The 21,292-nt window shown below is 36.6% G+C and overlaps 1 protein-coding gene and 1 pseudogene across 4 annotated transcripts in view; one reads left to right on the top strand and one right to left on the bottom strand.

The window, feature by feature from the left end:
- The window catches only part of LOC145990840 (uncharacterized), a 62,984-nt gene extending 60,604 nt beyond the window's left edge, over positions 1 to 2,380 (bottom strand). For all 4 annotated transcript variants that reach the window (XM_083126312.1, XM_083126581.1, XM_083126399.1 and 1 more), the window contains exon 1: positions 2,151 to 2,380. Coding sequence is in view for 1 of the 4 variants with exons in the window: in XM_083126493.1 (XP_082982619.1) it covers positions 2,151 to 2,175 (25 nt within the window). In the remaining 3 variants the exon portion in view is untranslated. The remainder of the gene's footprint in view (positions 1 to 2,150) is intronic.
- A 5,174-nt stretch (positions 2,381 to 7,554) lies between these two features.
- Positions 7,555 to 9,213, top strand: LOC145990682 (protein mago nashi homolog pseudogene; annotated as a pseudogene).
- Positions 9,214 to 21,292: the final 12,079 nt, after the last annotated feature.

Here is a 21,292-nt window from a genome sequence, read left to right as displayed (position 1 = left end):
GCTTCTCTATTTCGTTGCTTTCGTCTCCGTTGCGGAGTGGATATCACAGCGTGTTACGACGTTAGGGCTCCCGGGTTCGAATCCTGGCCTGGGCATGATATTCTTTGTAATTGTTTCTTCACCATATCATTGTGCATCCTCATCGTCGCGATTAGCTACAAGTGGCAGAAAAGCGACGCAGAATAACAACAATAAATGAATCAAATGAATAAATCGTAAATCGTTTCTGCAGTGGCATAAATAACCATTAAATACTCATTTTACTTCATAGCTTTAAAAATATAAAAAAACATGATATATCATTTAAAATTTTCAAAATCGGCTGTATTCAAAGTAGGACAGATACACTTCTGCGTTGTGTTAGATAATTGCATCTAGCACCCCGATGGTGAGAGGCGAGTGGACTAACACAAAACAAGCACCCCGATGGTGAGACACGAACGGACAGTGCCATCTATCTATCACGAATGGAACAAAACGTGTCGGACAAAACCAACGTATTTTCCGACGTCGAATTCCAATCTGCAATAAAAAATTTAGAATTTAGAATTTCTTTATTCTTTATTCTAAATAGGGGTTCCCTTTTAATATTTCAAGGTTGCCCCTGCCCCATTTGCCCGGGGGTGACGGGGTAGGTTCATTGGAGCGTAGGTGACTTGCACCCACAATACTATTATACTTTCATATGAAACATTTTTTGTTCGATGCATATTTCTCGCGATATTTCGATTTGTCAAGTAACATGGGACACCCTGCATACTCATCTCCAAACTAATCATCCTTACCGTCTTATTATTAAATTATAAATTGTAACTAGAATCGCATACCACTATTATAAAATTTCCTTATTAATAAAATGTTCTGTAGATAGTACTACGTTTTAAGTAACCGACTTTGTCATTTTTTAAGGATGCTAAGCGAACTTAAAATCCGTTTTAGGAAATCCCACTCGCGAATAAGACATTGTTCCTGTTCTTTCTCCCTACAATTTCCTACGAATAACCTGTAGTTTTAGTAATGCAAGACAATCGATAGAATTACACTTGATACTAAGTTTTAAGCAAAATGAAATTTCGATTTGGTAACGAGCAGATCTGCTGTTGATACACTCAATATTTATATATTAAAATTCAATTAGATTCTGTTAAAATATAACAGTGAGAGGACTTTTGTAATATCGTCCATTGAGAATTTAAATGTTCTATCTCCAAGTTGTAAACAAATCGAGATATTTTGGTTGTAGCTATTTAGGATGCAATTGTTTCATCTCTGCTATCGTCTGATGCCTACATGGAACCAATATTGATACAGTGCAAGTCTTTTTGGTCCATGTACAGAATTTGGAAGCAGCCACGAGAATGCAAACTCCAACAGCCAATAGAATCAATCTTACGACAATTTCCTCAACCAACCACAAGCACCATTCGAGTGTGAGATAAACCACTTGCATTCCAACCTCAGTCACTTGTGGGAGCTGCATAGCTGGAGCAGTGGTCTTTCGTTCGTACTTTTGTTGCTAACAGACAAAAATGTTGAATAAAAGTGGAAACAAACTAGTTGATTGATTTCTCAGAATACGAATTATTTATTTTACTTTGCTACCAAATGACAAATTATACTGAAATTGTTTCATCTCCATCTCGTTTCCAGAATCCAGTGTTTTATCTGGTAGATAGAACACTGGCACTCTCAAATAGAACTAATGTTGTGTGCAATTGTTCTATCTGAAATTTCAATTATTAATTACAGTATTAATACCTAACCAAACAACTCCTCCTTTTCAGGAAGGCTTCAATATATCAGATAGAAACTTTCAACGCAATGCTAACAAAGATCCAAGAAATATATCATGTCAAACTTTAAAGGGCTCTCCTGAAGAAATTAAAAATTGGACATAGAACATTTACATTCTCATTGGACGATATGCTATTCTGTTCAACATTGTGTATACTCTGAACATCATAAAAATAGAATTAAGAAAATCTCACCAACATGTTAATCATCAATCACATGAATCGAAATTTGAACATTTTTTTTAGTATTTCTATTGTTGAAGTTTGTTTTAAATCAGAATGTGATTAACTTAAGTTATACATTCATACTTCAATATATTAATATCACTTCCGACAGTGATAAATAATTGTACATACCTTTACAAGGATGCATTTTCAACATGCCGTTTCTTTAATACACTTCGTAGTAATTAAATTCCTTAAGTTTACACTAGTACGAAAATTTGATTTAGTCTACAAAATATCACCAAATTAACACAAAGTTTCTTCACATTTTTAGTGTTATAAACAACATTAGTTGTCTAAGGAAGGATCCCAAAAGAAGGAAGGGGTTGAACACTGTACTTCTAATAACCTTGCGTAAACAAGCAACATTTCTTCCGTGGGTGTAAGTCACAGACATCAAGTAACCAGACCGGAAAAGGGGACCATTTAGCGTGGGTCAACTTGAAGCCAAAATGTCCAAGACAGGAAATAGCAATATGGCTGTGAACGTAACTTCATATTACCACTTCTGACTAATATTTTGAAGAATGTGTGTCATTTCTCTGCACAAGATTGTACTTTTTAAGTATATTACTTATAAACCATATTCCACAAGTGAGTACAATCTATTTTCTTCTAATAATTGCAACCGCACTTACCATATTTTAATCGGCAAAGTATTTTCGCCGTGCGACTCTATAGTATAATCATTAATAGGGCTTGGAAGTTGATAGAAAATCGTATTTTTTCCTGCGCTTTGAAAACAATGCTAAACTTTATAGTAGCCAGTTTCTTTGCAGTTAGAACCAGAAAATATTGTTATTACTTTCCATTTTCTTGCATTTGTTTGGCTATTAGGTTATTTTTCAGTATTTGTGGCCGTTTCCCTTGCATTGCTTTACACCATTTTGATGTTTCTTTTGGCTCCTTCCCTGTTGTCTCCTGAATTTTAAATACATTTGGTAGCATAACTTACATATTTACGTCATTATTAAAAATATGGTGAATGCAGAAGCACAATATTATTTTTAACTGAAAACTTTTGCAATAGGTTAAATAATCAAATGTGCTAAATTAATTTTTCGTTCAGAAAACTTAAAAGCCTACTTTGAGAGGTTCCCTTGCTGGTCACTATCTTCGCTTTATCTGTTGCTTTAGAATAAAATTAGTCACAACATATAGAAATTCTAATCTGATGCACGCGAGACACAACTGTATTTTCAGATCCCGACCGACTGTGCAAGGCCCACACTCAAAGGAGGTGAATGACTTGTACTGAAAAACCATTAGATGTATTTTATGTAATCTTGATGTAAAATTAAATAAAACGCTTAATTGATTTTTCTTCCCAGTTTTTCAATAGTTTAAACTACCAAACAAAGGATTTTATTGAATGATTCAACCACCCTCTTGTAATTTATTAAAAAAAAACAAGCTTACATTTTGATAGCGAATATTATTTTTAAGACATTTTGTAAAAAATTATGTCTTTTTTTAGATTTTTTAGGTCATCAGCACCAAGCCCTAATCATTAGTCTCTTAATTGAGAGCTAACACGAATGGTTTTAGTTTATGGCGAGAAGGCTTTACTGCTTTACGGGGACGATAGAATCCGATAAATCTCATATTTATTAATAATAATTTAAATGGGGATGTATGTATTATTTATTATCTGCTTTGTTGACCAGAAGATATCAACAGCTGCTTTTTATGTATATGCTTTTTTGTTTTATTTTTGTTATATTTGGTTCGTTATTTGTGGTTGTATGGTTATGTTAGTTAGGTATAACAGCGTTTTCTCTTTGAGATGTAAAGATTTAACTGACGCAGGCAAGGTTGTTTCCTATCTCGTAATGCAATATATTTAAGGATATTTTAGTAATAAAGTTATACAAATATTTGAAATATACATTAATATTATGGCTAATAATAACTATGACAGAAAAGTGCATTGGATTTAATATTGAAAAATCGAGTATCTGATTCTTATAGTGGTGGACAGTACCGGCGATTGAGTGGTAAAAATGGGAGGCATTTGGTAGACAAAGCTCAACATAAGAGGCTATAGTGCGGGCGAAACTGCCCCTTCCCCGAATTCGCCGCCACTGGTAGTGGAGTTATTATGTGGCGGTTGCAGCTGGTAAATCAGCTGATTGGCATGTATCTAGATGTTACACCCAGTGAATTTCATAGCCCCGTTTCATCTCAATAACTATACGTGCTGGGGGATTGATTTGAAATCAGGGGGTTGAACCTAGTCTACAGATAGTTTCTCTGATGATTTTTCGTTGTAGACCACTGATCAATCAGAGATGTTGCTAAGTGCAAAATTGTGTAGTCTTTTTAATACAGTAACATGTCATTGTCACTTTTTGCATGTATATTGAGTTAGACATAGAAGATTTACTGAAAACTCAATACGAATGCATAATGCAAACGCATCAGCTGATTGATAAACAAATTTCAGCTTTTTTGTGAACATTATTTGAGAACGTGCATGATGCAAACGACAAGCGTTCAAAGTATCTGAATATAAAGAATATCATAAATTTCGTATAACGACAGATATACACACAGTACTTGCCTTTAAAATACGATTTATGTTCCACCCGGATTGGGAAAATCACGCTGTCTTAACCATCGACGAAACTGTATAAAGGTATGATCTTTCACGATTAATACACAAACAATGGCACACACACAACGCATTAATTCACCAAAAGGAAACATCATTTTTAAAATCCCAACTTCAATAAAACCACCAAAGTGTTAAACAGCCGGTCTATTTTCATGCACATACAGGGTGCCGTACGAAATGATCCCCCATTTATTTAATTTCTTTTATTATTTTCACATCTGAGATGAAGAATCACGTCATGTGTATCAACAGTAATGCAGCAGTCATTGGAAAAGTTCCGTGATGAAATGTAAAGCGTAATTCATAATGCTGCCGCTAGGGTGGTGGTGTGGTGTTGAGATATTTAAATTTCCATTCCTTTTCTGAAATGAAAGGGTGTCCTATGGCTTTTAATTCACCCTGTTAATGTGTGTATGCGTCTAAAGAACTGTAAATAATCGTTTACTTTCTTTTCAGATATTTTTTTGCGAGGTTAAAGACCAATTTTGTAGTTGTTACAAAAAAGTGGACACCTGTTCCAACCAATACATGTTTTTAAACCTTATTTGTTTTTTCTTCGTATTTTGGAGCATACTGCGACTCAGGCGTTCAGAGATATATGTTTTGAGTGCTACACGAGTCTTGAAGCATTCTATTAGTAATTAGAAAAGTTCAAATTGATTCTGGATGGGGAACGCAATTTCAACAGTATAAAAATACTGCTTTTACATTAGAAATTATATTTTTTCTCCCTAAGTATCAGATGTAAGTGCGTAATTCTTGCCACAACAATGAAACACATATCCGGCAATGTGCAGGTTCCCTTTTAAACCATCAAGTTCTGCGTTGCCTGATGTAATTCAAATTTCGTAAATATATTGTTTCATTTATCTTTCGTCTTCTTCTTCTACTTGATAAATGAAAATGAAGTTTATTCGACGATAGGCGTATAGTCTAGTGTATATTGAAGAAAACGAGATATAATTTCAAACTCTAGGATTCATAGTTTCCGAAATAACAATTTTGGAATTTTGAATTTTCCGTTAAAAAGCAGGGCTTTTATATTAGAAAATATTTTTTTAAGAAAGTATTATCAGAAGGGCGCAATTCTTGCTAAAAGTATGAAATATTTATGAGGAAATACGCAGGCACTGTTTGTTTTGAAGTCCCATGTTCTGGCGTTGCCTACGTGGGGGACCGACGAAATTAAAATTTTGTAAAGAAAATAAGTTTATTTAAATATCGCCTTCTTGTTCTTCTATTTGTTGAGTGAAAATTGAGTCTTTTCAATAATAGGCGTATAGCTTAGACTGTACTGAAAGGAACGAGCTATAATTTGTAAGTCTAGCATTTGTAGTATCGGAGATATACATTTTTATTTCAAACATTGCACAATTTTAAACTTCCCGCTCGGCGTTTAAGGGTCTACCTTAAATGTGCACTAGCGCCTTTCAATAACAAGTTGAAATTTTGACACACATTAGAGGAAAGTCTGTTTATGTAGTATGCAACTTGGCTTGGATATCACTTGTTCCTTTTGTGCTACACCATTTCAAATATCCGCCATTTTCCGGTGATTTTTCAATTTTTTGCATATTCAGCCTCATATAATTGGGTAATAGATATGAAGTCAACATAATGTGTGCATATTCTAAGCTCACATCAGGGTTACTAGAAAAATTAATGCCACCTTCCTGGGAGGATTACAGATGTAACAGCATGCACACAAAATATGCATTTTTTGACATGTAAGGCTCTTTAATGGCATATTTTAGAGTGTTTTATTTGCTAATGTAAACCAGCTGAGGGTATTTTGATACAATATACGTGTTTCTTGGTTGGAGGTTTGTTTGGTGTGTAAATATCAAGAGTTCCAAAGTTATAGAGTCCTGAAGATAACTCTGAGGCTCATTTCTCAGATTTTGGTCACATTTTCTGTTGCTTTTCCCACATGCTATAACTCTAGAACTATTTCTCGGAGGAACCTAATATTTGGAATACAAGCCTTCCAGACATGATTAAGCCATCGCGCTAAATATCTTCCAAATCCAAATCTACGTGTATGACCTGGAGGCTCTGATAGATCTGACGTGGAATGACTCAGAAATATTTTAAAAAGGAGAAACAATGGATGTTATATTATGGCCCACATCCCCTATACGGCTTCATGGCGTGGTGCTATGCACAGGAGAACACTTTACCCTTTTTTTCACACTGAGTGCAAAGGTATAAAATTATCCACAATATATTTGTGAAATAGTCCATACAAATAGAACGAAGTCGTAAATTTCATTGATGGACATTATATTTATTTCAGGCTATGCATCGTGCACATAATGCTTTTAAACTGGAGCAGAATGCGTATATTGTTGAAGAAGGAACTGATTATCCTGTACTGTTACTAGAAAGTTAATACGTGGCTTTTTTATTCGATTTTTACAATTTCAGGCAAGGTATAAACAATAATACGAACGCACAAACCACAATCAACTTTTCTCGTGTCAAATAAAGGAATATTAATAGTTACAAGTTCGACATTAATGTAATCAACCTTTCAAATCAACTGCCTCACAAATTCTTAAATGTTGTACTTCGCGCTGGTTGAACACACACATATTTTGCACTAACATGTAATTAAATTTTAGTGTTACATAGAAATTGATGAGGAAAGTATAATTTTAAATTTGCGATGACAATTATTATTCTTACTCTGAAATAAATAAACTTACAGGAATACAGCACTACAAGAATCATCTATTGGTAGACTTCGCCATATTGTAGGCAAATCTCAACTCTCCACAAGGAGAATGGATCGCGAGTACTCGTATATGACGTCAAAGTCATACATCCAGGGACTCTAGTTTTATTATGATTGCAGCGTTACTTGGTATGGGCTGAAACAGCACAAAGTTGTTGGGGAAATTAACCAAATAGATTGTGTATGTGTTCATTCTGCAATTCTTGGCTTAAGCTTTAGTATTTTAACACCCTTTCGCTATTTTGATATTATTGAAACGTGTCATTAACTTTTTAGATACCTTCAACAAGGCAGGTATGTGAGTAGTCAGTATGAGTCTAGAAAGCGACTTTTATATTCGATATTATGTTGGCCACAAAGGGAAATTTGGACACGAGTTCCTGGAATTTGAGTTTAGACCTAATGGTCGCCTGAGGTATGCAAATAACTCCAGGTATAAGAATGACACCATAGTGAGGAAGGAAACTTACGTTCACAAGGCAGTGATGAGGGAAGTGGAGCGCATCGTGGAAGTCTCAAATATTCTGAAACAAGATGACCTCCAGTGGCCGAAGCCGGACTGCCGTGGAAGGCAAGAACTGGAAATATTCACAAAGGATCGACACGTGTCTTTCACTACATACCAGATCGGTTGCGTCATGGAAGTTGATCAAACCAAGGACCCGGAAGGCTTAAGAGCATTTTATTACTTGGTACAGGATCTGAAGATTTTGGTGTTCTCTTTGATTCGCATGCACTTCAAAATCATGCCTGTTTAACTGTGATAACTGTGACATAACCAATGGTTAATATACAATTTTAAACTTTTATGATAAGGGCAATATTTGAAAATGTATTACATTGAATTGACTACTGTAATTTATTAAGGAATATGATTAAGAAAAATGTATATTGCATATAACTAAACATTTCTAAATTATTTACAGAGGTTAAACCAGACTATAAGATCTATATAAAATAAGTTGCTACGCATTGTAATGTGCCCTGATATGCAGTATATATTTAGAGATTTTGAATAATTTCAAATAAACAAATTGCATATTTGTAGACTTATTTTACTCAAAACTACAATATTTCACTATATCTGATGAAAATAACAAAGGTTTCTCCTTAGAAACAAAAAGCTATTATTAATATATTTGACCATTATATGGTGGTTTATCTCTCACAGATAGTATGGAACATGTCAATGCAATGTACTAAAGATTATTGTTATTTACAAATATTCTACAAACACATGTGTATGTAGATTATAAAATACTCGATTGACATGCTTTCTATTATTCTGCTATTAGTTACAAATTGTAATGTGCAAAATATATTCAAACATATTATGCACACACACGCACACATATATGTGTTGGTGTGCATATGTGTCCATTTCATAGGAGTTACTATCATTTGCTATTCATAATTTATTGTCAACTGTTCTATTAAAAATGTTTGAAATGATGTAATTCGAATTTGGAAAATACATTCTCAAAATGAATAATTTACATGTACAATTTTTGTATTTTGAAAACATTTTAAGAGATCTAAAATGTAAATCTTTTGATATCCCAACCGAATCACTGAAAGCAGATTTAGGTTAGTTAACATCCTGTGGTTTCATTAAAATTGTTTCCAGAAAAAAAAATGCTCATTGGTGTTCACGTTCATTATTAGATGCTGTTAATTAGTATTATTCTAAATTATTTTGAAATGACTTTGAACCGATTGTACACAGACGTTTCCTTTGTGATTCGAGGATGTTACTGAAGTATACTGGACTTTATCACACCACTGTATATAATTGATCGTACAATGATTGTAGAAGAATAAATGGAATACATGTTTATTCATTCACGATTATTTTGATATTTTAATATTCTACAATATGATAAATATCCCTGACGCCAGGCCCCGTACCCGGGATTTTTTTGAGGGAGGGCCAGATCCGAAAATGTATTTATACATATGTAGTGTTATATTTTTTTTTAATTCTTGCTTTCTGTTAATAACTATCATCAAGATTTCATACTCATATCAGTTTTGCATTCTTGTTTTAACTTTTATTTTGTGTATGTTGCTAAGCCCCGTCCCCAGGATTTATTTAAGGAGGATGGGGGAGATCCTAATATGTGGAACAAATGCCGAGGTTGATTCAATTAGGTTATTTTAGCTTGTTTTTCTGCCACTTTGTATAAATGTGACAACGTGGATGAGCGATGATATTGTAGAGTTGCAACTTATGGCTCAAAGTAACTGAGAAAATTCAACTCACCTATACACCTTCCCCCCTTCCTCATCCCAACAATCAGCCACACAGTCGCTTACAGACAAATGTGTCACACAGCGTACAGCTTAGTGCTTATTGTTTACATTCAATTCTCTGAAGTATTCACATAGTTCCGTGTTCCGCAAATTAACAATGTTTTCAAATTTCCTTTAATTGTGTTACATTTTTTCTTTTCATTCAAACGTAATGACAATTCTATGTTTAGAAAATAATATATTTATAAGTTTAATATTAAATTATTATGACAATAAAGAACATGTGTAAATGTAAGTTAACAAAAAAAGAGAGACATTTTCACATCACGACTGAAGTTCGAAAAAAGTCGTGACAGGGATTAGAATTAATGCACTGTCCCGGCTAAATCGGAAAATTGGACGTCTGGTAGATTTACAACAATGATTATAAAACTAAAACTACCCAATATTACAGACTACAGACTTCTACAAAACAAACACATTCATTTATGCCAGAACAAAATTGAAATTTTCAAAATCATCGATGTTATTTTCGTAGCTATTTATATATTTGATGAGTCAAGGGGCCCCCATGGCCCCTCCCCTGGGCACTGGCCTGCCTGACGCTATAATGACATAAGGGCTAGAGAAAGAAGAACAATATGATAAATGATAAATATTTGGGGAGGGAGGCATAAAGAGGGAATGGGCGTGCCCTGGTATTTAGTAAGTGGAAAGAATGAGTTGAGCCCAGTTAAAATGATAAAAAAATTGTACAGTATTTCGAAATCATGATAGTCCGGAGAGATTACACGTATTGATCGAAGAAATGATCCTGTTTTGAGCGAAGTTGAGTTATTTCCAGGAATTTGTAGTTTAAATATAACGAACACATCGATATGTAAAGCCAGTGTGCGAATTAACGGGAGGGATGCCGGAGACTCCCCTCACAAGAAAATTTATCCCTCGCAAAGGAAAATTATTTTAATCCCTACCAGGGATGTTTTTATCGCCTTCAAAGAAATTGGAATTGAAATCATATAGTACACCATTTCTTAATTATGGAACAAACAGCACTGAAAAGTCATTAGGGAGGCAGTTATTTAATCCAGGGTTGTTAAAGGTCCAGGAATTTCTGGTCCAGGAGAGAAAATCAACAAGCGTCAATGGGTTCTGGACCGTAAAGAGCATTTTTATTTGTAAAGGTCCAGGGACCTTTTCTCCGGCCGGGGGTCGGCTCAAATACTATAATGTGCCTTATCATATAATTTCGCACTGAATTTAATGGTGAAACTTGCAATTACTTTATCGATATTGTTGTGTCGGAGTTGTCTCGGGTATCTCCATTGTAGACACACGTATTTCGTGCGCTGGCATGGGATTTCAGAGGAAACAGAAAGGTAACTAATAAGATTTGCATCGGACGGTGCAGTGAATCTCCAGGGCTAGTACAAGGGAGCTGAATAGATTCTTAAAGCCAGATTCAATAGTATCCTTGTTGACATTCATTGCCTAGATAGGTGGTTCCCAAAGTGTGCACCGCGGCGTCCTGGGGCTGGCTTACAAGGCCACTGCGAAGTCTTCCAATATTTTCACTGAAATGGTACTTAGACATGGTTTTAGTACTTTTCTACATATAATGTTTTTCTGTATTTGAGATATGTCCTTATTTTTTAACTTAAGACAGGCAACCCATACCCTGTCCCAGCTAACTGTAGAGCAGGGCCGCGTATATCGGCAGAGGAAGAAGAGGAAAATCGAGTGGTGAAAGTTCAGCGTTGCCAACCATACGGTCCTGACCGTACACGTACGGATTTACGATCCAGACCTTAGTCCGTACGCTAAATGCACTTCTTGTGAAAATTTGCTCTTGCAGTTTTATCCCTAATATTTCCCTAAAAAATTCTTAAACCAATTGTACGGACCTAGAAACAAAAATACGGTCCGTTTGCCATGTGCGTTCGCTATTATCCTTTTCAAAAGTTTGCAACGCTGAAGGAAATGGGGAAGAATTCGGGAAAACTCCCGTCGCCCATTACACAATCCTGTTTCTCTCGCTGTTCATTGGTGGAGCCGTCTCGCGTCACTACTTGAGCAGAGACTTGTTCTCGTCCGTCTGGTCTACAGTTAGTTGGTATGGATAATTACCATTGTGCGTGCAAGTGTTAGATAGGCCTACATTCTGACGGAAAAATCAAACAGGAAGGGCGCCGTGGAGCGAAATCGTTTGCGAACCACTGCCCTAGATCACAAATTAGAGCATGCTGTTCATGATGTTCAGTCAAATCCTTTGTATTTTACGTCATTAATTTCATAGACTCATTATGCAAACTATGTGCAACTAGATTTGGAAGCAACCGTTGCCAACCTGAACGTAGAACAGTTTCTCCTTAAAATCAGCTACAGAAGCATTTGCTCCGAGAAAAACAGAAAGGGCAATGAAAGATACTTCATACGTTGAGAAGAAACTATTTACAGATTTCAGAAAATAGTTCTTACAAGATATCGTTGAGAATATATCACTAAGGTCTTCTGATTGTAGTGAATGCACAAAGTTTTGAGAAGTAATGGATGTAAACAAGTGGCCGCGTAGTGTAAATGAATTGATTTTTGTGTAATGACGACTAAATCAAAATTCTGTGCCATTTTGTGAAAATTACGAATTCTGACTCAGAAAATACTCTTGCACTTACCACAAAGGAGTAGTTGGGTAATGCGCTTAAGAAGCTTTTAAAGAGTAATTGTTAATGTTTCGATATCTTCAGCAGAATGTGAGAGCGGGTTCAGCAAGATGAATCTCATCTCACCATTTTCTACCTCTCTTGGTTAATTTCAACGATAAGGACGAATGATGGAGGGACCAAATAAGTGAACGAACACAATAAGCTCTTCAATATTTCCCAAGCATTCGAACATAGGGTCTCCGGTTTCATAGAGCACTATGCAAAGCACTCGGTCATGGAGGCCCCCAAAATTGAAATAATAATAATATGCAACAGAAAACCTGATATTATAGTATTTTAAGAGTTTAAGCGGATTAACAATTCTCGTCAACCAACAACAATTTCACCTGTATTATGTGATGGTTCTGCCTTAACAATTGAACGTGCTCCTGCCGTCATTAATATCTCTTGCCATAATAGTTACACATTTCCGTTTTGTAACACACATCCTCGACTAGGCACGATATGTTCGTTCTATAGTCTCTGTTCTTTATTTTTTTCCATTTAGAATATATTACGTTGCCTTTTTGCCTCTTAGTTAATCCGTGACGATGAGGATCAATGAGCAACTGATAACATGTATGTGATGGAGCAAATATAGAGATACATCCATGCCTTAATCATGGTTCGAACTTTAACAAAATTTAATTACTCTCAAAATTATTTGAAATTGGTAGGTATTGTTGCTACAACAATTTTTCGTCGTCTTCTTCTAAGATAACTAAACCCAACAAGCCTAAACTAACCACCACAGATTTTCTACTACCCCAAAAAGCCACCATCCAATGGGAATGCTTGAAAAAGTTGTAGCAGCAAACACTACCTTTGAAATTACGGCACGTCATCAATAAGTGGTCAAAGTGAAAATTCGTAACTGGTATAATGTTTGCTGGAATTTGGACGATTGTTATTTTAAGTCCACTTTATGCACAGAAAGGCTAATCGGGACTGGACCTACAGTTTAAAGTGGGATCCAAACCACTGTGCCATGTGCCTCCACCGGGACCCCTTGATTGCAAGGCGCCGACATCACCACTACATCGGGGATAGATGTGGTGATGCTTGTATGGATCACCATGGAGACACTCCATATGTTTGTGGAATTTGTTCCAGCTAGGGGAAGGGGTATAAGGGGTGACCTTCCACGTAGTACACCTAATTGTCAACATCAAATCCACGTAGTACACCCTGGACTGCATTTTGCAGACTAACGAGGCTCTGGCGTCTGGCCTTATGGCCAGTATAATTCTGTGTGTTATCCTGTTTTTTGTCCTTATGTGAGCTCAGTGTTTCTTTACAGCCTCAGCTTTTAACCGAAGTCAGAATATCTTAAGACTCAGTTATGCGACATTACAGTTATGTGATTTATTATGGTAAAGGGCTGGACCCCGTATAACGTGACGGGTGCAAAATAGCCTAAGTGCTGAGGCACCCACATTTTTAGTTGAAATTAAAAGAAATCAAGCTAGGTGTAGTGAAAATTTTATTTATTGGGGGAGACTTTCCCCTTCACTTCGACCACCCCATTTAATGTAACATAATATCAAAACAGAAAGATAAACTTGCCATTGTTATATACCCTTAAGTTTCCACCAGCCTGATTATACAACACCTTACCTTGTATCAAACCTCTGACACACACACATACACATCTTGAGTCTATCATAAATATGTAAAACAAAACAAATTGCAAACGTTATGTACACAAGTGACTAACCAGTAGCTTCATGGGAGTTCGTACAGAATATGAAGTAAACTTAAGCAGTGCCTGTAGGTGCACTAATCATTAACGAACGGATTTTAAGGTGCAGCACATTTCCAAAAATAGAGCTGTTTTCATAGCGATAGTTTGAGATGTGTAGTTTAGGAAGTAAAATGAACACATTTTCTACACATTTGCACGTTTTCGTGAAATTAGCGCATTTAACCCCTTTTCACCTCATTCATTGATGCTTCAGCACCCTTTTCCTTCCATTTCTTTCACGTTTTGTTAAAAATAATGTACAGAAAAATCCATTATTTTCACTCTTTTTGAGCAGCTACATAAAATCATATAGTCTCATTTTGTAGAGCAGAACGAGAGCTATGAAATGGCATAGTATAATCATTGCAGCACCAATAGTTAATAATGTAGCAAAACCTATTCGGCAGAACCACAGTTCTCTAAAAGGTCCGCGTGCATTATACCTAGGTATACAGAAGGTGCCGGAAAAGAGCATTGAAAACAGGCAATTTATCAGCACCTTTTTTTTTTTTGCATTTTTTTAAAAAACATTTTCAGAACTCTTTTTAACCTTTCCCGACCATAATTTTGCACCTTAGAATCCTTTCCCTACTAATCATCCTTTTCTCCCAAGAAAATGTAATCGGATATTGCAGTTGGTGTCATCATGGCGCTGCAATTTTTCTCAACACTGCGAGGTATTGAAACTTTGAATTGAACCAGGACGACGAGATACGTCATAACCGTGCTGAAGACCTAGAAGAAAAGAAGGAAAGAACATGGTTTAATGGTTAAGGGCCTAGCATAATGGGAAGGAGCTAGCAAATAAGCGTATTTTAAAATCTATTTCATCGTTCGCTCAGGAGGGCCAGATCAGATTAGGGTATGAAGACGCTGCAGAAAATTGTGACCAGCTTTATTACCCCAATATACACAAATTGTTTGTAATCTTATATACACTATCAGTTTGAACTACAATACACGAGATAATGTTTCAATATTAAATGTTAAATTTAAATATTTAATATTCAATATCAAACTCCCTAATCACAGGGTCTGCACACGCCATGACCACGAATCTTTGTCATGTCGTTGCACACAAGCAGGATAGAAAATACAGTTTTTCGAGGATTCGTTGCATCCTAAATGAGAAAAACAATAAGTCAATATTTGTATTTAAGGACAGTTTTGCTCAGATACGGTAATCAAGCTTAGACCTACAGTTTAAAGTGGAATTCTTATCACTGTGTAACGTGCCTCAAGCAGGGATCTAACCCGGAAACCCCTGATTACAAGGCAACAGTGTTAGTGCTACAATATCATTAAGAAAACTTGTTCCTGTTCATATCCTCTATTAGCCCTCTGAAATTTTATCGGTGACGGTGATGTCGTCATAGACCACGTGTATGACGGCACCGTGTATACACGTCCATTCCTACGCACACACACACACACACACACACACACACACACACACACACACAAGTGTGTACGTACAAACACACACGTACGTATAATACAATAATATAACCAGGGATGCTAAAGGTCCAGGAACCCATCCATTCTAAGAGGTTCTATTGTGTTCGGTAACAGGATCGGTGCCTTTTTTTCGCACAATTTAAATTCGGTCCAAGTTGGGCTTTGTTTCATTTCAATACGGAACTTAGACCATATTTAAAATAATCAGAAAAGAAGGTTCCTGGACCGTATTTAAATTCATCCTTGAAAAAGGTTCCTGAACCGTATTTATGTTGATCCGGAATGAAGGTTCCTGGACCGAATTTAAATACTTTACAGATAAAAAGGTTCTTTTCGGTCCAGAACCCATTTACGCTTGCTGATTTTCTTTCCTGGATCGGAATTGAATTTCTTTAAAATTCCTGGACGTTTAACAAGCCTGATTATAACTTACGTGCAATGTCTATAAAGGCCAACAATTAGCCACCCGACTTAAAGTTATGAAACTTTGTAGGTCCTTGCTTGGCAGACGTGAGATCGCGTAGTAGTACAGGGTATCCGAATTGAAACACCCTAATTTCAATTACTTATATTAAACATAATATACAGGTAAGAACAGTGTGGTAGGTGGTATATGGTAGCTTAACTGTGGAAATTAAATAGGTAATGAAAAGTAAGGATTCGTTTATTTTGTATCGTTCCAGGTGGTGAAAAATGAAAATGACAACTAATTCTGAAGAAGCGCAAAATGTGTGGTGGTATGCAGAATGGGTCCATTATTGCAGTTCAACGACGGTTTCGTGCAGAGTATCACAGAGACCCTCCCAATGCCAAGAGAATCAAGGCGTGGAAAGCAGCGTTTCTAGAGATAGGATCTGTCGCTACGGTCACGAACATCAGAGGAAATCGTTCAGCGCATTGCAGATGCATTTGCACGAAGTCCCAAGAAATCCGTTCGTACGGCGTCACGTGAGATTGGTCTCCCAAATTTTGTGTACGAACGGATATCTTGGGACTTCGTGCAAATGCATCTGCAATGCGCTGAACGTTTTCCTCTGATGTTCGTGACCGTAGCGACAGATCCTGTCTCTAGAAACGCTGCTTTCCACGCCTTGATTCTCTTGGCATCAGGAGGGTCTCTGTGATACTCTGCACGAAGCCGTCGTTGAACTGCAATAATGGACCCAATTCTGCATACCACCACACATTTTGCGCTTCTTCAGAATTAGTTGTCATTTTCACTTTTCACCCCCTGGAAAGATACAAAATAAACGAAACCTAACTATTCATTACCTATTTAAAATTTCCACAGCTCGGCTACCATATACCACCCAACACACTGTTCTTGCCTGCATATTATGTTTAATATAAGTATTTGAAATTATGGCATTTCAATTCGGACACCCGGTACATTGAGGCTTTCTGGGTTAGATATACCGATTGTCAGACGTTCTATTTTATACACGACATTTTCAAAGATAGCAGGTATGTTTTAGTTACTCCGTACACAGCGAGATTATAAAGTGTTCATATAAATATCGTAAAATAGCTTTACCGATGTCAAAAGTGCTCTGTTGACTGTTACGAAGCCTCCCAAATTAACGACTGCTTTCTTGGAGGAGAGGATCTGCACCATGAACTGCACCTACGGAATGGAAAAACAAGTGAAGAAAACAAGCACTATACCTTATAATAGATTATAGCGCAAAATGTTTACCATTATCATATAACGGCCACAATATAAGCCAACTTTCATTCTCATATAGGTGTTATCATTAATTTATTGGAATATACAGCGTGTTCAGACATTATTCACCCCATATATGTTGTCCATAAAAAAAACTATCTATGCAAGTGGAGGTTGTTAGTATTAACATGAAGAACATCTCAACAAATTTCTTCCATGTACTTGGCAACACTCGGTACCATCATGCATTGCGGCAAACAGTAAAACAGTGAAAATGGCGACAGTGTAGGAAACGGCAATGCGTGTGTTGTGGTTGTGAGAAACAAAATCTCCTGTAACTGTTCAGCCTCGTTATAGGAAAGAATGCAAGAGGGATTCGCCCACCGACTCCCGCAGGAATGTTGCGGACTTAGTGGAATTGAAGTCCACGATCGAGGAGGCTGTGGCACGTGAAGTGAATTCATGAATAAACTTGATATTGTGATAGCCACTCAGGTGACCATGTACATGTTTATTAATAGTGAGAACTATGTTCACTAAGAATTCCCTTAGTGGATGAATGTAATTCCATGTCTATTGTTTCCGAGAAACATTTTACAGTAAAGATATTTTGATCTGTTATGGGGTGAATAATTTATGTATATCTATACATTTAAATTTTCAAGTCAAGAATTTGTGTATTGAATTTAGGATTCAAAAATGTATTATTCTTTTACAATATTCTAATATCTGATGAACCTTTGCTTCAGGAATGATTCTGCAAGTTGTACATATAAGTATTACATTTAATTATTTTTCATATACACACACACACACACACCCACACACCCACCCCCTCCACACACACACACACACACACACCCACCCCCCCCCCACACACACATATATATATATATATATATATATATATAGTATATATATATTTTGCTATTACATTATTTGCTTGCTTGTGCAGTCTGTATCTCAAGCTACACCAGCTAAAACTTATACCTAAATAGTACGAGGCAATGTTGTTTATACGTATGTAAAGATGTTGGCTGCGATTACTACTATCTGTTACGCAAATGTTGTTTAATGTTTAAAATATGTACACTCTGTACTAACAGAAATTGCCAACAATAGACTGTTCAACAGTGAAAATGTAAATTCATTTAAGTGAAAGTAGTATATTCTAATCAGTTTAGTGGTGCTGATAGTGAATATGGAAATAAATATTGAAACTTAGCCCAATTTTTATTTTAGACAGAGTTGTTAAAAATAAGGGGGTATTTCTACCAATATAGGAAATTACCAATTTAGGTTGGAAACAATACGAAATTATATACAGTCAGATATTTTTCCGGTTCCTAATCCAAATGTTGTGCTTTTGTATATTATTTATATTAATATATTAGTCGAGTTTGGAATAGCTAAGAAGCTTGTTAATGTGATAAAAGTAAGCAACGGTGAATCTGAAAGTAAAGTTCGTGTGGTTATTAATATGTCTGACAAATTTACAATCCTGATGGGTTTAAACAAGGAGATGCATTATCGCTATTCCTTTTTAAGTTTGCCTTAGAATATGATGTTAGGATGGTAAAATAAACTAATGAAGGACTAAAATTAAACGGTCTAGCTCAGTTGTAGCATATGCAGATGGTGTCGACTTACTAGGGGATGATATGAATACAATTAAGAATAATGCTAAAATATTCTTAAATTGTTCCATCTGCAGGTAAGGTGATCGTGATCACTTTCTTTGACTGTAAGGAAATGGTGTACCAGCAAACAGTCCCCACCCCCCAACACACACACACACTGCAAAGAAACGACCACAACTTCATCAGTATGGGTGACGACTTCATCATGGCAATGCACGACCTCATGTGGCAAATCACATTATGGCAGACGTATTTCTCGAAATTCAACATCACCAAATTGCAACATCCTCCTTACTTCCTCGACATAGCCCCTATGACTTTTTTCTGTTCCCTGCACTCAAGTCAAAGCTACGGGGCTATCGTTTTGCGGACTCTCAAGCATAGCAGAAGAAATGTGAGTTGATTGTCAAGGATCTTACATCTTGTGATTGTGGACTGGCAGAAACATTTGTCATAAGTGCATTGAAGTCGAGGGGGGACTACTTTGAAAAATATGATGTAAACTTTCCATCAGAGTAATATGCATCTGTACAAACGAAATCAGACTCACTCTTGTTGATCAGCCCTCGTATTTCATACCTGAACAGTAGTTTACAGAAACAGATAACAAATCACCAACACAATCGAGAAGACTACTTTGTAGTTTTTGTAGCCCTGAGAGATTTGGTGATGAAGATGCAGAAACAAAAGTCGGCTTTAAATTAGTATTTTCTTATCATTTTACATGCACGATTATTTGTATCTTCATTATTTATTGGTTATATTTTGACGTGATGTGATGTAGAAATAATTATCTTCCAGTTGGACTTCTGATAAAAGTACTTCTATGCTCTGTATTAATATCGTACTCCATTACCCAACCATATGCGTACAATAATCCTCCTATGCAGTTAATGCGGCCTTACATTGTTTTAAAAAAATAATGTGTCAAGTGAATTGTTTGCTTAAAAGGAAAAAGTAATTCTGATTAGAATTAATTTATATCTATTGCATTCTCAGCTATGAGTAATTATTCGTAGGTAGGCAAAATTCTTACACCTTCCCTACGACGAAGGAATATGTTAATAAATACAAGCAGACAGTGTGTTTTAGCGGTTTCAAATCTGTTAACACTTTTTACTCCAGTGGATGACATGTTCGAGTCATCCAACTCGTAAAGTAGTGTTCCCCTGTGCTTTTCACCACGCCATGAAGGCGTATGAGGTGATGTGGAGTTAGGGCCCTACACTTTTTTGATCATGGTCGAAGGTGGGAGTGATGTGATTAGCACCACGCCCCTGGCCGTCTTTACCCCCCTTCCCCACTAGTTTCCTCCAGGTACCCACGCTGGGTTGCCGCCGGAGACGCTTGAAGAGGTGAAAAAAATCCCAGGTCTCTCGCATGGTGGTCAGACGCTCTAACGACTTTTCTTCTTATGAATCTAAAGGAATATCCCCAAGCCGTAGTAACACTCGTTTTTAACATTATTCTCAATTTTCACATGTATCAATTTTCTCTGTATTCTCATGGGACAAACACAAACATCTATACCTTACCCGGGATTCGTTGTAGCGCGCTGTGCTAACCCCTGCACCACGGAGGTGGAAAACGACTGAGCTACCGCGGCTCATACAACTCTGAAGCTAATTTATAAAATTTGAAGAAATTTCCGGATAATGGAAATAAAATATATTAATTGTAGGGCTTGAGTGTAGAACATGGCAAGTGACATTTTGGTCATTTTTGAGTTGCAAAGTAAAATGACTCATCCTTGAATTTTCGAGTGAAATTATCATGTCTTACAATTTGCATTGGACACAGTGAAGCCTTCTGAAATTGGAAAACACAACACGAAAACAATTTATCTACAGTATAGTTTCTAATAACCTTTTTCCTTAATGGACTTAGAAATGTACAAAATGTCACTTACCATGTTTTACATCCCAGCCCGTCAATTATGGTATTTCACAAATTTGAGTTTGCAAAATGATTGATTATAGGTCTTGTCTACTCTTATGGCGGGCGCTCTACATGCAGGCAAGGGAAGTGGGGAGCGGGGAATGCGCCGCAGACCAACCAGATAATAGTTGTGGCGCCGAGAAATACGACGTGCCGGGAGTACTACGTGCACCTCGTTATACAGGCTGCTGAGTATCTTATCGCAATGGATTGGTCGCTTCCCCGCTCCCGACTTCCCTTTCCAGCATGTAGAGCACCCGCCGTAAGACTGGAAGAGAGCTATAATAAGAATAGTGACGAGGGTGGCATTAGTTAAATAAATCAGCATAGCTTGTAAGAGCACTTCGAATTTTCACCCAAAACTCCATCCGTTCCCAGGGGAGAAAAATTGCTTGCAAAGAGTAGAAGCAATTTCCTAAGGAGAGAAATGCACCCTTATCCACGTATAAATACGCCCTACCTATAAGTCGCATCTCTGTTCCACCTGTAAAAAATAACCCTACCTCGTATTTAGTGTCA

This window comes from Lepisma saccharinum, chromosome 1, assembly GCF_977018435.1.
Source record: "Lepisma saccharinum chromosome 1, izLepSacc3.1, whole genome shotgun sequence".
NCBI classification, from domain to species: Eukaryota; Metazoa; Arthropoda; class Insecta; order Zygentoma; family Lepismatidae; genus Lepisma; species Lepisma saccharinum.
Note: the sequence above shows the minus strand (reverse complement) of the source record. Positions and strands in the feature narration are given on the sequence as shown.